The following is a 16,406-nucleotide window of genomic DNA, read 5'->3' as shown; positions in this document are numbered from 1 at the left end:
AGCAGGAACGAAAACATCCCTGTGCTATCAACGCTGTTTCCAGCACAAATCCAAAACAGAGCCCCATACGAGCTACTGTGAAGAAAATTAACTCTATCCCAGCCAAAACCAGCACATTCTCCATCAATAACACGAAATCCATTATAAAGCAAACTATTAACAATGCATCCATGTTGATAATGTTTTAAGAGGAATATATTTCTATATTTAGTTTTCTGATTTTAGTAGGTCTTGGCAGCATAGTATCTTGAACGTGTTTAACATAAAAAATGCCAAGTGAAAAACTACCATTGTGCAGCTGCTGTACTTGCGCATGTCTTTGCTTTTGCAGAGACAGTTCTCACTGACTTAAATCTGAAGGATTAAATAGAGTAACTGCTGTTAGTACTAATGGAACTTCACTCCCTATATTTATCTTGTTCACACAGGGGAACTTTGAAGATAGACTAAATGTTAAGGAAGACTGATTTCACTTCTCTTTAGATATTTTGTCCGAGTAACTAAAGCTTTTTTCTGGAGGGCTTTTTGCTTCTGTGTTTGCTTATCACAAAAGACTTGCTTTTCGGCGTTTGTTCTTAAGATTGTACTTACTTTATTACAAGATTAGGCTAGGACTTTTTTTAATTAAGTGATGTCACTCTAAGGAAGTCACTATTTGTATCTCAATGGAGCCTGAAGGAAGATTTCATCAGTAATCTTCAATACAAATGAAAATTTAATTAAAATACAGGTGTAATACATCATTCTTACCTGAGATAGTAAAAGAACTGAAAGTATGAAGTGAAGGGATAAAAGCTGCTGGCTGGCTGAGAAACAGAATTGTAGTTGAGTTGACTGAAATTTGCAAACATCACTGGATATTGCTAAATGTATATTGATTTATATCAGGGAGGAGGAACTTCTATGTTAGTTTTAAAAGATAAGTTTCTTGCCATTTTGACATAGTATACTTACAGTGTTATTTGTAACATCCTGTCATCAGCGTTCTTATTATTCCTATAGCATCTATTAGACAGTCCTTAAAATCTCTTGAGAAAGATATCCTCTTATTCCAGTTTGCTCTCAGTGGCTTGACATAATCATTCTGCTCTCCTTAAGTAATCTGTACATCCCAGAACGTGAGGAAGCAAGCAGTACTTTTTAAAATTTCTTTTAAATTCATATTTGTGATCTGTTGCATGCTGGTAACTTTTCACTTAACTGTTAAGCTTGATATTTCCCGAAAGAGCTTTAGATACTAGCTATAACTATAGATAAATTAAATTCTAGACTCAGTTTCTGCTCTTTTAGTATCCTGCTGTTGCTTTGGGCAAATAGAAACTGCATTACTCTGCGTGCTAGCCTCTAAAAAGAGTGTAACTAACTATAAAGGAAGTGGGTAACTAGCCTTTGTAAATTATTGCTGAATTCTTAAAAGCTTGTTTTTCCACATTGAAAAGTTTATTGTAAAAAAAATTGTATGAAACTTCTAAAATTGGATTCTTCTAGCTGGTTCTAATATTAAGCTAAAGGAAATTATGGTATTGCAATACTAGATATTGTACTGAATACTAGCTCCTTTTTAACTATGCTATTTTTTTCATTTAATAAACTAGTATTAAAGTGCTAAGACAATTCCCCTTTTGCTAATACTGAAGTTTAGTTGTACCCTCTTATCTAAAATAGAACAGTGGAGATCTCAGGGGAGAGGAGGAGACAACAGAGAACAAGATCACTTCAAATTATTCACCAGTCAGTCGTTAAAAAGCATTAATGTTTAACAAAGAGCAGTTGCTCGTTATTCAAATGAAGACTGGAAGTATAGCCAAGCCAAGATGAGCTGTGAATGTTTCTCACTGGCTTTAGTAACATTTTCAACTTCATGAATGATCATTCGTATTTTTTTGTGAAAGAAGAGGGAGGCAATGACAAATATAACTCTAACAAATGTACTGGTTCCTCTTTTAGAGGGATATTATTCTTGTCTCTGAAACAGTCCTTTAGATTCCTTTAGATATGCACTTGTGTCTTTGTGATCCATGTCTGACTTTACATCAGTACTTCTTTGGTATGTAACAATTGTTTGGTGTTTTTTGATACATCAAGTTTTTGATTCACATAGGTTCAGTTTTTTTTCCTGAGGTGCCATTAGTTGCACGGCAAATGATGGGTACTCATCTGCACTCTGCATTTTTAGTATCTGTATGCATCACTGTAATACGAAACACACAAGGTAAATCAAAAATCGTGAGAACATTGGTTAGAAAAGTAACTAGTGGGGAATTTGAGAAATCTGAGTGTGGATGAAACACCGATACTTGAAAGACTCTTGCACCAAGATACTAATTGTACTAAAGGGCGTGTGCTTATGAGATCCTTTAATACAAAAAGATCCTTTTCTTTTGAAAGTACAGGTCTGAAAAAGGGACTATCAGGAGGAAACTCCAGAAATCCCTTACACAGAACAAGCAGCTGCTTTGTGGTCATTTGTGCTTTGTCTGTGAGGTGGTGAAAATTGTGGTGATCATGGCAGTGTTCTCTGTGTGCTTTAATGGATAGGATACCTAGAAGAGAGAGGAGATCTAGAAGAAAGCAAGCCTGACTTACAGTTATTACACTGCTAGGATTTGGCCTCTGTTTCATAAATATACAGTAAGTTGTGTCTAATAAAGCCCAACATTGTATTAGTAGCAGTTTTGCTACTAGCCTTTTCCATACTGGGGCATTTATTTTCTATGTAGAAGTTGCAAACGATGAGTAGTGGCAATTCTGCTCTGCGTATAGACTTGGAAATTCCCTTTAGGGGAGAAGACATCTCTAGGAACAGCCTGCCTTCAAGGCATGTGGGAGAGACTGCAGGTATTCCTTCTGTAGCACTGCTTTTATGATAATTTAACAACAACAACAACAAAACCAAATAAGCTTGTTTTTTATTTTTCTAAAAAATGTTAAGCCACTCTGTTCCCTCCTTCTATTTCCTGTTAACTTTCTGAGGGTGGCTTGAAGAACAGCTTTGCTTCCTCTCAGAAATGGTATACAGCCTGCAGGAACTCAATTTCCAGCTGGCAAGATGTCTGGTTTCGTTCTGAGGTCATCTTGCAAAAGTCTGGAACCCTGTACTCCTTTTTGGGTGTTGGTGAAGTCCAAACCAAGATGGTCAATGATCAAGGGCCTTACCAGCAAAATTGAGCAAGTTGTCACAAAATCTCTCTCTAAACTATTGTGTGAAGAAGGATTAGGATTGCAAGTTGGAGATGAAGTCATGGTTTTGGTAAAAAGATGTTCTTCCATTGGTAACTGTTTCTGTCCTCTAAATCTGAGTGGTATGCAGTGAAGGATTGCAAAGCTTTAAGTACTGCTTCTCTTGTTGCAGGGCATTCTAAAAACATGTATGGAGTCTGTGTGGGGAGTGAACTGTGTGTTTCTTAGATGAGGGTTGAGAAACTACTCTGTAGTTTTCCTATGTATTTTTGAATTAATTGTAGTGCCAAGTTCCTTGTCCTTGGTGATTGTATATTGACAGACTGTTATAAAGCAGGATGTCACAATGGCTCTTCATTTCCATTTTGCTTCTTCCTCCCTTGGGATAGCATATTGTTTTCTGCTTCCTATTGAGAAAACTGTATTCCATAGAAGAGATTTTAAGAAAGAAAAATATAAATATTTGTGTGTTTTTTTTTCCTGTTGGGGCTCCGATAAACACTGCCATTTCTGTGGCAACACTTGTGCTAATCCTGATCGTTCAGGAAGAATCACTTCCTCAAGGACGTGCTGTAGTGTGAGGAGCTGGTCTGTCTCAGGTTGTCATGGATATGGGGAGTACCCCTCTATGAAAGATGTCTCATGGACAGCCCTGGAATGAAAATTCAAAGGTGATGGAGTTTCCTCTTTTTTTTTTTTTTTTTTTGGAAAGTAATTGTTCTGAAACAGTTACATTTTTTAACATGTAATGTTATCAGTGTTTCTGATTATAATTCATAAGTATTTGTAAGACTCAAAACTTTCTCAGGGGTAAGTTATGAAAGATGGCTCTTTAAAATAGATTAATTTTCAGTCTTCTGTCTTTGACACCTTTGGGGAAGGGTGCGGGAAGATTCCACATGTATTCTTGTTCTAAAATGGCTAAAACTTAATACTATTCAGAGTGGTGATATTACTTTGAATACTCCAGTTTCTCAAGCGTATAGAAATTAAACATCACTGAATGTAATTTGTATAATGATTTTAATTCTAATCTTGAGGTTGTGTACCTTTATGATAAACAGCCATAAACTGGGCTTCAGTTTCTCTTGTGTTCTGTATGAGCATCTCTTATGTCCCTGTGAAGTAATTTTAGTTTCTTGCTGCTGAAAACATTTAATTATTAGGTGTTGTGCCTTGTGTCATTTTTTCATAGCACTATGAAATAACTTTGTATGACGTGTACTGTTTTTGCTAGTGTGTTTTTTTTTTTTAAATTTTTATAGCTTTTACATGCAGACACTGTTAACTTTTTGTAGCTAAAAGATTTGCAATGTGTACCATTTGTTTTGAAGTAGTATGTAACTGTGACTGTGGGGAGCTTTATACTAGAAGTTCTGCTACTGGGAATCAGTTCATCTGGAAACTGAACCATGTAGTACTTGCCAGCTGCTGCAGCTCACTTTGGTCAGGGAATTTGTTTTTATTGTTACTGGCGTATTTATGTTAGGATGAACGCTAACTTGTGCCCTCTTGCAGCGTTTTCAAACATTCATTAGCATAAACGAGGATTTTCCCTGGTCTGGGGAGAACACACTGATTTTTACTATTATCCCTTCTAAGGCAACAGGACAAATCTGTCTGTCTTCACCCTTCCTCTTTTCCCCAAAATCCTCCTCCTGTGAAAGTGCACAGGATGCAATTACTGGAAGAGAGTGTGTGTGTGTGTGTGGGGTTGTCTGTCAAAATACTTTTTTTACATGGAGATTATTCTTTTTACAGCTGTATGTTTTAAGTAAGCTTTGCTTAATGTTGACTTAATATTGTTAGAAGCATCAATCTGAAGGAAGAAAAGCCATAAAATACATTATTTTGAGATGTGGTACAGGAGTTATTTTTGCTCATAATTTCATTGTATATCACAACCTGAAGATTGTCCAGATTAGAAGTTTTAACTTTTTAAAATTTTAAAACATATATATTTAGAATCTACTCAAATTTATTTATACTTTGTTTACTAAAAGAAACTGTCACCAAATTATATCTGAATGGAACAAGATCCACTTGTGAATTATTGATGAATATAATTGCACTGGTAATGAAGTAGTATTTCATGTTGTGTATACATAGAATCACAGAGTTGCCAGAGATGTTGGTAATATTTATGTAGAGTCCATGATACTCTTCTGTACCTTCTATCTCATCACTTTGTGCCACCCCTCAGTCCGCTGGCTGTCATCCTCCCTCAGAGCTGAGGCTGTGCTACCTGCTGTGGTGGTGTGCAAGGGGCAAGGGCTGAGTGCGATTCATGTTGTGTTGTCTCCCTAGTAAAGCACCAGACAAGAAAATTAACATGAATTGTGGAGTCAGTTGTGCTCATACAGGGGATCCTGCACCCTAGAGATGAGGGGAAGCAAGGCAGAAAACCCAGTGTCCAGCACTGTGATTCTGAAGCTACCACTACAGGATAAAATCCTGTAAATCTTGTGCACCTCTTCTGCCACTACTGTAGATAAATCTGTATATAGGACACAAGTAGTGGGTTGGTGTGGGGTTTTTTGTGTGTGTGTTTTGCCCTTTTTTTTTTTTTAACTGGAAAACCAATAACTTCAGTTGCAAGTATATCTAGAACTTTTTATAAATAACTGACCAAGGTTTTCTGGCTTTGGTTATTAAAAAATGTGATACAATGCAAGCATGTGGATGCTTGTTGACTTTTATGTGGCATTAGTAGAATAAGAATTTGTTTAGTATGTTGCAGTAGGGTCATCACTGAAAATTTTTTAAAATGCCCAAGAAAGTGCTCAATTTGTAAATATGGAGAATGTACCCCTGGTAAGAAATTGTAGAAGCCCAGGCTATTTCTCAGCCTCTGCTCTTCCCACCTTTCTCCCCTTCCCCCTTTAAAAAGACAGCCAAACAAATTAAACCCCAAAGCCCAAAACCCATACAGTGGCTCTGTCAAAATTTATAGTTACCTGCCTGGAAAAAGGATGTCTGAAACTAGAGGGTCCCTTAATGCATCTATCTGCAAATGAAGTTCACTTCTGTTTGCCTTCTTGCCATGGGAATTTAAGTTGGAAGCAAAGTGTGAGGTTTTAATGAGCTGTTAAGAGTATCTTTACAGAATCAGAGAATGGTTGAGGTTGGAAGGGACCTCTGGAGGTCACCTTGTCCAATCCCCTGCTCAAGCAGGGCCACCTAGAGTTGTTCTCCAGGACCATGTCCAGATGGCTTTTAAGTATCCCAAAGGATGGAGGCTCCAGAACTTCTCTGGGCAACCTGCACCAGTGCTTGGTCACCCTCACAGTAAAAAAGTGTTTCCTGATGTTCAGACGGTCCCTCCTGTGTTTCTGTTTGTGCCGATTGACTCTTGTCCTGTCACTGGGCACGGCTGAGAAGAGCCTGGCTCTGTTTTCTTTGCAACCTCCCTTAAGGTATTTATGCACATTGATAAGAGCTCCCCTGAGCCTTATCTTCTCGAGGCTAAACAGTCCCAGCTCTTTTAGCTTGTCCTCAAACAAGAGATGCTCCAGTCCTTTCATCATCTTTGTGGCCCTTTGCTGGACTCTTTCCAGTATGTCCATGTCTCTCTTGTACTGGGGAGCCCGGAACTGGTCCCATTACTCCTTGAGCTGTGGCCTTACCAGGGCTGAGTAGAGGGGAAGGACTACCTCCCTCAACCTGCTGGCAACACTGCTCCTAATGTAGCCCAGGATACCATTAACCACGGGTGTCTTGCCTGGCATATACAAGTGTACTTATGCCCCGATTTAAATGTGGATGTGTGAGATTAGGCTCTGAATCAGCTTGAAGTGACACTTGATGCTGGTGTTTCTAATTGAAAATCCTCTTGCTCTTTTATACAGACCAAATCAGATGACAACACAACCCATTCCAGCTTTGTCTTATGTAAAAAACATGCTATGTTTCATCATCCAAACCAGTAATGACAGTAGGAATTGCTAATGAAATTAAAGCGACCCAACCAAAGAACTATGGGCTTTTATGTGCCTCCTGTTTTAGCTGTAGGATGCTATTCTTAAATCCTACCTATGTACCTATAATTATACAGCCTGAGCTCAGGTTGACCTGGCAAGTATAGCTGTGTAACATCCATACTGGGCATCTAAAACAATATGCCCTGTCAGTGTTGCTGGTTGTTTCTGCTGAGCTTCAGATCTTCTCTTCTTCCATATTTTTCTTCTAAATTGCTCTCTTTTGTAGAACTAGTTCAGTTTATAGTTGTTTCTTACTGTCTGTCACAGGAGATACAGTACCTGACTCTGACAGTGACTCCCATCTGTTTTATCTGAGACTGTAAATAGCTAAGAGGCAAAAGGAAAAGCTTCTTATACTGCATCTCATCCATAACTGCCCACGTTAATTCTTCCTTCAGGTTCTAGTGCAGACTTGAGCAGACCAGTTGTATATCACTGGTGAAAAAGCTAAGGCGAACCCTTTTTTCTCTTGCATTGAAACAGATTGGAAGTGCTGTGACAATCGGTGGTCATCGATCGGCTGGTTGTGTGCTCAGGTTTGGGACTGAAACCTTGCTCTGTCCTCTGATTTTTTTTCTTTGTTGCCCTTCCACCATAATGTGTTCTAAAATGGTGGATGTGCGAGTATGGGCTTGAGACTGACCACATATGTATGCCCTGAGTGCAAACAATTGCATCTTCCCCTTCTGTGTAATTCACTTACTGGTGTTGGAAGCCGTACTGAAGCTAAGCAGTGTCCTTTAAGCCAATTAGTCTATCAGAGAAGGGCACTAGAGTTAGAACAGTTGGATCGCAGTGACTTTCTGTTCTTACGTTGCCTCTACTTGTGTAATTATTTTTGTGGCAACATATCTATATCTTAACAAGCTATGGTCTTGAAGTTTCATTAGATTTGTGAAAAAGTGTTTGTTATGATACTATGGCAAAGATAGCGGAAGACAAATTCTGCAAGAAAAAATATGTATTTCATGAAAAGCAAGTGTTGCTGTTCTTAGAGTTCCTGTGTCCCTTTTACCTACTGATAAGATTTAAATAACTTGCAACATGTATAAGATCAGTTTGATGGTGTAACAACTAGTTGCTTGTATTGGAGAGATAACTTTAGTTTGTGTGTGTATATATATAGATACATACATACATACACAGACTTTTCTCCATATAGGTTGCTGATCACTGCCCCATTTGTCAGAAACTTAGAGAAAAGTACAAGCTGAAAATACGTAGATGATTGGGAGAATGTAATTTTATATTACCATTGTTTGGCAAGGATTTGAAGCAAATGATGATGCTATTAACTTAGTGTTGTTTTCATCTTAAAAAATAGGTAACAATATTGTTCTTTCTAGAATAACTAGTCTGACACTGTAGAAAAGTGTCTTAAATCACTGAGCACACCTGTTAATTGAATTCTTTTATTCAGGTGCTCTTACATGCTTAGCAATGCTCGAGTTTTAGATTTTTATAAATGCTTTGAGCTTCACTACACAATTTCAGTTGCACTGAAGTTCAGTTTTCTTTGTCCTCTTTTGTGTACAAGTTAGATTTGCTTAAATATCTATCATAATGAAGGACGTGAGTGTTCAGTTGTATCAATTTGTTGACTCTTTTTGAAAATTATGGCTGAATATAAACAATATTTTGCTTATAAGTAGTTTAAGGTGCTAGTAAACTGTATTAGGTATGGATGGCATTGTAAAACTGTTTCATGGTAGTAAATATTTGATTTTTCAAGATACCTTTTTTGTTCTGATGCCGCATTATTTAAAGACACTATCAGTCTCAGTAGGACTTTATAATAAGCCTGCCAAGCAGCTGCCAAGTGCAGATAGCCAACATTTACATTCAGTGTTGTGTGATGGTAGCTGTGACATGATTCCAATTAAAAGCTTGGTCTGCACACTGCAGATGTCTTCTGAATATTAATGTGTACTACAGACAGAGCAGATGGAATCTCTTTAAAATACAATGCAGTGAATGTAAAATTAAGGTTGGGTTTCTGGTGGAAACCGAGAGGCAGTCAAAAATTTTTTTTTCTTTGTTTTCCAGTGCTAAAGCACAAGAATATCTGTGAATCGTCATCATCTTTCTTTACATATAGGAGGAAATCAACTCTTTATTATGCATCCAAATAAAAATACAGCAGTATGCCTTATTGAAGTTGTCTTAAATGCCAAATGTACCTAGAAAAATATTGGGAATGCATGCGACATTTGCTGTGCCTTAAAATATGCCTCTGCCTAAAGGACAGATATGAGGCAATAGATAATAGTTGAAATGTAGGATGTCTATGAGTTATTTGAGGAGTTCTTCATTGACAAAGGCTGTGTAAAAGTATATATATAGGTGTGTGTATTTAATTGGGATTTGAAGATGTTATGTGACGTGTATGAGGAAGAGTTCATCCTGGACAGGAGAGGTAGCATAAAACCAGGAAACCAAGAGAGCAACAAGAACATCAGTGGTGCACTGCAAGGTAGCGTGTTGCAAACCCAAAGTTAGCTTTCAGAAGACAGCAGCAATCCAGCTGTGAAAGTGTGTGGATTAACTTAAGTATTTACCACGCTTCTATGGCAGTCCTTGAGATACGGAGTAAAGCCTTGGTAGTAGGAATGTATTAAAAGTCTTGCAAGTAACAGGCTAAGTGTGGTATTGAAACAGAAAGTAGAAGGGTTTCTATGTGAGTGGGAACTGTAACTTTCCTCTTTGCTGCTGCAGTTGTCATATCCTCTCAGGCAGAATGCAGGTGTGTGCGAAGGGAGTGAGCGGTTGTGTACAGGGGAAGAGGTTACAGAAGAGGCAGTGACAGGAGGTGTGAAATATGTTAATCCAGCACACTGTTTTAACTCACTAGTCTCATTACCGTAGCTGTGACATGCTGGTCTCTCAACCTTTTCATACTTAATTTTACAATAGCTTATACCTGAGGCTGTGTAAATGCTAAAGCCAGTGCCATTTGCCACTTCATCCATATTTAATGAAGACTTTCCCCCAGATCTACATTTGCATTATGTTTGGGTATTGCATTTATATTGCCTGGCTAATGTTTCTCTCAAAGTCACTGGCCTGGTACAAAAGAGGTTCCTGGCTTCAACAAGGGTACTTCAGCGGTGTATGCATACTTTCAGAGAAGTTGGCTGTGTGCTATTCCTGAGGATAATACTAATTTGATAAGAGTGTTTTTAAAATCTAGACCACAGTGGGACTTAGAATCTGACTTCCCTGTCAGGAGAGGCCTTCAGTGGGTTGTTGCTCTCATTACAGTTTTCGTGATAATGTGTAATGCTTTCAGTTGCTCAGGATAATAGTGGGACTTTTAATTGGGTTTCTGAAAATGGAAAAATAAGTGATCTTGGCTGATTTCAGTAGCAGATCAGAAGTAGTGACTAAGGCTATGCTCTTTGGGGCAGTGACTTATGTACCTTAGTCTTAGCAGTGTCTCTGTGCTGTGATAGAATGTGAGTATTTAATGATAGTGAAATGTATACAAATTTGGCTCAGGCTTATATGTTTTGAGTTTTTGTTTGTTTGTTTTAGCTTTATTCACATTGCATTCACCTGTATATGGTTCATTAATCTGTGGAAGGAGATTTATGAAAGAGGCACAGTTGGAAATAATAAAAATGGAGTAGCTTACTAGGTATAGTTAAATGACATTTTTGTGACTCATTTAGAAATTACCTCCAGGGTTTCCAAGTATGTTTGGTGAAACTCAGCTTTCCAAGTAAGCCAAAAGAGGTTTAAGTGTTGTTAATTTGTAATATAGAGCAATGACTTTGCACCTTATAACCAATCAAAGGATAAAAATCTGGCCAAAAGTCTTTAGGGTTTGATACTTTAAGAGATACAAAGAGGTGAAGTTAAGTCTTCTAAGTGTCTTAGAAATCAAAGCCATAGTAGAAAATCAGTTGAAATGTGAAAGTGTTGCTTTAAAAGGGCTGTGCTTATCAGAGTCAAATGTTGCTTTAAACGACACATCTGAAGTTTCTACCAAAAAGATGTCAGCCAAAATTTGTCTTCATTACATTTCAAAGATCTTAAATACCGTGAAGTATTAATCCTCCTGCCTAATATATCTATAATTTCTGGTGGGACAGGAGTCTGGTAAATAAAGAGGTGAAGTTTGAAAGCAGGACTGGTAAGATAGAAGGGAAGAGTCAAGAGACTTGGAAAAGGAAGAGGCTCTCCTTCCTTTGCCACTGCACGTAGACATGAGGGTGAGTTGCCCATGTTTCTTTCTGATTGGGAAATGCCTCGTGGTTCCCTAGAGAAGATGCAAGAATCTTTTCCTGTATGAAGCATTTATTTTAAGGAAAGTTGCAGTTATTTCTTCTTGATGTAATGTTTCTGTTAGCCTGTAGTCTCATAGTCATCTTTGACCCTTTCTGGCTTTTTCATTGCCAGAAATGTCACTTCCAGATATGTTCAGGATCTTTACTTTTTATCATCTACTTAATGTTGCGTTTGTAAGTCTAATGTCATTCTGGCTCTTAAAACTTCTGTGATACTACTAATGTGGCTCCTTTGCTTCCCTATCTCTGAAATGCCTTCCTCTTTAAGCTTGCTCCTAAAGCCCAAGCAAGTTTCCCTTTTTCACTTACTGTGGCTTGCCTTGCTGTACCCTCCAGTGTCTTGCCTCTTCTGACAGTACTTTGAAGATTTGTCTGTTGCTTCTTAACTCTCCTAGTTCTTTGCAGCATCCTTCCTTTTCAGTGCAGTGTATAATTTTCTTTCTAATCCTTGAAAAAATTCCCAAGTCTTTCATTTCAGTCCCTGACAATCGCTGTTGTAGTATCAGCATACGGTTATATCTTTAATCACTGTGAAATGTGTCCTTTCAGCTAGATTGTACCTTAGCACTGGGAATTTGTCCAATTTCATGTCTGTAAAGCAAATGCATGCTTTATTGCTATTTGATCTTCATAATATAGATTGCACTCACAAAAATCAATGCAAAAAAAAAAGTGCTGTGTTTGGCTCTGAGACATGTCAGCAAGAAATAGGAGAGGGCTGTGTGGGTCATGCCATTGCAATGTCAGATAATACAGAGTGCTGCTTGATAGGTATTCCTTCTCCTGTACTTAGGCTTCAGTCAGGCTGTATTAACTCCTGAATTCTGAGCGCGGGGTTCATTGCATAACAGGGTCATGGTCCTTTTTGGTATTGAATTAATATCTGCTGAGAAACATAATCGAAATAGTACCATGCACGACTGTTCAAATTCAGTCGTGGAATGAGAATATTGAAATAGTGATACATTTTCCTAAAGTGTCTTTAATTTAAAAACAAACAAACAAAACTCTCAACATTTTAGTAAAGTGCTATTGTAACCAGAGGTTCCCCCAAATTTCTTTCAGAGAGTCAAGTAAGGATTTATCTTCCTTGACTTGTATCAGCTGTTTAAAGTCTGTCCATTCCAGAGTGCATATTAATTTTTCTTCTGTCTTTAAAAAAAAAAAGAGCCAACCCAAAAGAGCACAACAGCTTTAATAACTTCGTAAAATATCTTTTTTTAACTAACATAGATGCCTTGCTTGTTGACTCAACTTTTTCCTTCAGAAGTAGTTATTACATTCTATCAGAGGGGTTCTAAAATCTCTGAAAGCAAGGATCGGGGCTCCTTTAAGATGAGGCTTCCAGATAGTGTTCTTCCATTTTGTGTCAGTAATTTTAAAAACCAAATAAAAAAATCAATTAAATTGGAGACCAGGATGTGTTGCTACTTTGTTTTTATATTTTATTATCTCTTGCTACTGATGAGAGCTACTTTTAAATGCTGGGAATGAAAAGGTATCTACACCTTTATTACTTCTCCTGTAGGAGAGAGGAAAACAGTGTTTAATATTAATGTAATTTTTGTTACTGTTTTCCAGCTTAGTAGATGTAACTTAATAGATGTGTCTTACAGAAAAGTAAAGTGTGTGTGTACACAGACAATCCTGGACCACAGTTTCCAATTTTCTGCCTTTTTTTTACGTTCTGCGCTCCCTCTGTTCATCCTCTGAAAGAACTCGCTTCCTCCCTGGTGTTCCCTGACCTTTGTCTTCCTCTGGATATCTGGCATGCTTCAGTTGACACCATCAGAATCTCTCCTGCCCGTATCTAAGCAGGTTCTGAGTTTCCATCCTCTTCTGGGGGGGGAATAGAAGTTAAAAAAAAAAAAAAAAAAATAGGTACCTGTAAAACTCTTGTCCACTTCTGTCTGTTTTGCTTTTCTGAAAGAAACGTTGACATGTGGACCCTTAGGTTCCAGAACTGCCTCTGAAAAAATTGTAGTAGTTTGTAGCCCCACTCACGCCCCCCACCTCATCAAGCAGAGATCTGGAAGGGGTAAGTGGAATTTGCCACTGTCCAGCAGGGACATCCTGAGGGAAATCATGGATACCTAACTACTATGTTAGTAATAGTCACAGGGAACCCCATTATTTTACTTACTTGTTGAAAAACAAGTTCATATTTGCATTTATTAAGATATGATTGCATATCTGATGATGCAAGTCTTGTTTCTGCTATAGTATTACTTTTTAATTACTAGAAATCCTAAAAAGTTGATACTTTAAATCTTTAAATTTTCTCACAGTTGCAGTGGTTCATATTCATGTAAGTCCATTAACATCTTGGTGTGCAGAAAAATGGTTTGACAGCTGTAGTCTAGCACTTCCTTATCATAACTTGATATAACATTCCATAGAGACAGTCACGCCTCAGATTTATACTCCACTCTGCTTCTGGTATTTCAGCTTTAATAGTTTATAGTGTCAACTCACATGTTGTCTGGATAATCTTAATTGACTTGTTAAATAAGAACAGTTTACATTCTGTTTCTTGTTTTGTCTCTGTTCACATAGGATGATTTTGTGCCATGATTCGATGGAAAAGTACTCTGAAAATCACTGATTTCTGCTAATTTGTTTGAATAAAGCTGGTATTTTATGCCTATGCTCTATGAACTCTGAGTACTATACTACTGAATTTATGCAACCTATTATAAATTTTGCTTCATCTTTGATCAGGAAACCTTCAAAAAATTGTTGAGTTGATTAGAGTGTTACACGAAAGAGCTGCATTAAATTTTTGTGTGCACAATAGCTTAACTTAGTCTGCTGCTATAAATTGTATGCAGTATCGGAAACAATCAGCATGTGGGGATTTTTTTTCCCCAAACTGTAACTGGGAAGTGTTCACAGGTCCTAGTAGAAAGCAAAGTGCTTGTGGAGGAAGAGAAATAAAGTTTTCAAGGTATCTAGTACAGAGTGGTAACATCTATGCTCTAAGCTCATGCCTGGAATGCCAGTTCTTCATTTGCCCCTGAATTTTTTTCCTGTGACCCTGAACTGATCTTTTGAGTTTTTATTTATCCTTTCTGTAAGAATTTAATGGTCTTAGTATGTGTAAGAAGAGGATAGCAATAGCTGGGAGAATAATTGTATTAATTTTTCTGTTCATTTCAAGCTTCAGCATCTTCTGTAACTGTACAATGCTTATGAGTAGTATAGGGAAATAACTTACACTATTATGGTAGTAGTGCAACTTTTAAAAAGCTTGCTGGTGGTGTTTAGCAGTCACTTTTCAGTACACTGACAAAGAAGGGATCCCACGCACTGTAGGAAAAGCATTCTTTTAGATCTGATTTGTAAAGTTGGAGAATGATTTTACTGTCACTTGGTTGGCTTAAATACTTTAATTGGTATTTAGTTGGTTTGGTTTTGAAAGCAGGGAAAAAAGGTAATATCTGTGTCCTTTTTCTTTTATATACTTTTTCACCTATGGGGCTGAGTTTTAACATCTACCTATAACCATAGTCAGAACTCTTGTAAGTTAAGTGTGGTGAGCCAAAACCCAGCATCAGATATTTCAAAGAAAATGTCAATGCCAAAGCAAACTGAAGAATATTGGAGAAATTCCAGCTTTTTTGCTTTTGGAAAGTATTTAAAAAAAACAATCTATATTTGAGGTCAATGGTTCCCAGCATTATCACACAGCAGTCTCTGTTTCTGAAATTTATATCCTTAATTTTTCAAGTGAGAAAACCAAATGGAATGGAGCCACTAACAAGTGTTCAGATGACTGCATGGCAGTAGCGCTGTTTGCTGTTTGATATAAGGTACATTGTTAGTTAAATTCACAAATGTACAGTATTGATTTACTTATGCAAATGATTCAAATAATTTTTATAAATAAACGGAATGACATACCTTTACTTTGAGGAAGAAAGGTTGTGCAGTCTTTTATTAGCCAATATGTACGTGGCTAATTTTTGCAGTTAGCTGACTGAAGGTAATATAAAATGTTTTTGAAATTGGGAAGCTGAGCACCTTTATAGCATTGTTTCTTCTTTGAGTGTTTATGATATGTATGTGGCATTCATATAGATATGAATGAATGCCCACTATTTTGTTGTGTGGCCTTTTTTTTCTTTTTCCCCAGTGCAGGAAAAGGAGAATGATGAGTGAGGTTAAGTGATACTGACATAAAGTTGATAACTATTTATTAAATAAGTATTTGATTTAAACTAGAGAACTGACTGGTTCTAGAAATTGCAATAGTAAATTAAAAAGGATCCTACAGCCAGAAACCTGTAATTTTTTTTCAATCTGAAACAGCCCCTGTTAAGTGTTCCTATCTAGTGCTTAATTCAGTCTGTGCCTCAGGACAGTATGGAAAATATGCACATGAAAATACACTGTCCTGAGTCAGTTCTGGCAAAACTGTGGAATGCACAACTTGATCTGCCTTTCCACTGCCGGCGTCCCTTGCCTTTGGCTGCCAGGGAGGAAACTGGGCTGTTTTGGTCTCTTCTGGTACAATGGTTTAATTTACCTCAGTTTCTGTTGTGTTTACCCAATTCCTGGCTCTTGGCTCCCATGAGCCAAGTGAAAGCAGGGACTGTGCCAAAGGCATGAGACATTTTGAACTTGCATATTGCTGCACCTGAGATTTTTACATAATGGAAAGTTTGCGATATAATAATCTCGCAACAAAATCTTTTAATCTCATTATAATTTCTGCAATTAATGTGTAACTGACCTGAGACATGGCCCATTGGTGTGCAGGGGGGAAATTCTAAATGTGGGTACAAAAAAAAAGAATTGTTTCCTGTTTCAAAGCAGCAATTTCTATGTATTGTTGAAGATACCAGCTCTCCTGAGCGGTACCAGGTTGGTGTGCTGGATTCACTGTGTTCTTGTTAAAGTGTAGGCAGAGGTGTGCTCTAATGGCTGTGCTGGTGTAAGAGCACCAATAGTAGTG

General features: G+C 37.5%; 1 protein-coding gene across 1 annotated transcript in view; it reads left to right on the top strand.

Annotated features, from left to right (window-relative positions):
* The first annotated feature begins 9,530 nt into the window (after positions 1-9,530).
* The window catches only part of PRKAR2A (protein kinase, cAMP-dependent, regulatory, type II, alpha), a 52,730-nt gene continuing 45,854 nt past the window's right edge, over positions 9,531-16,406 (top strand). Inside the window, exon 1 of the mRNA XM_009326336.1 lies at positions 9,531-9,633. Within this exon, the coding sequence (XP_009324611.1) occupies positions 9,531-9,633 (103 nt within the window). The remainder of the gene's footprint in view (positions 9,634-16,406) is intronic.

Source organism: Pygoscelis adeliae, unplaced genomic scaffold, assembly GCF_000699105.1.
Source record: "Pygoscelis adeliae isolate BGI_AS28 unplaced genomic scaffold, ASM69910v1 Scaffold606, whole genome shotgun sequence".
Classification (NCBI taxonomy): Eukaryota; Metazoa; Chordata; class Aves; order Sphenisciformes; family Spheniscidae; genus Pygoscelis; species Pygoscelis adeliae.
The sequence above is the reverse complement of the archived record's forward strand: the minus strand, read 5'-3'. Positions and strand labels throughout refer to the sequence as shown.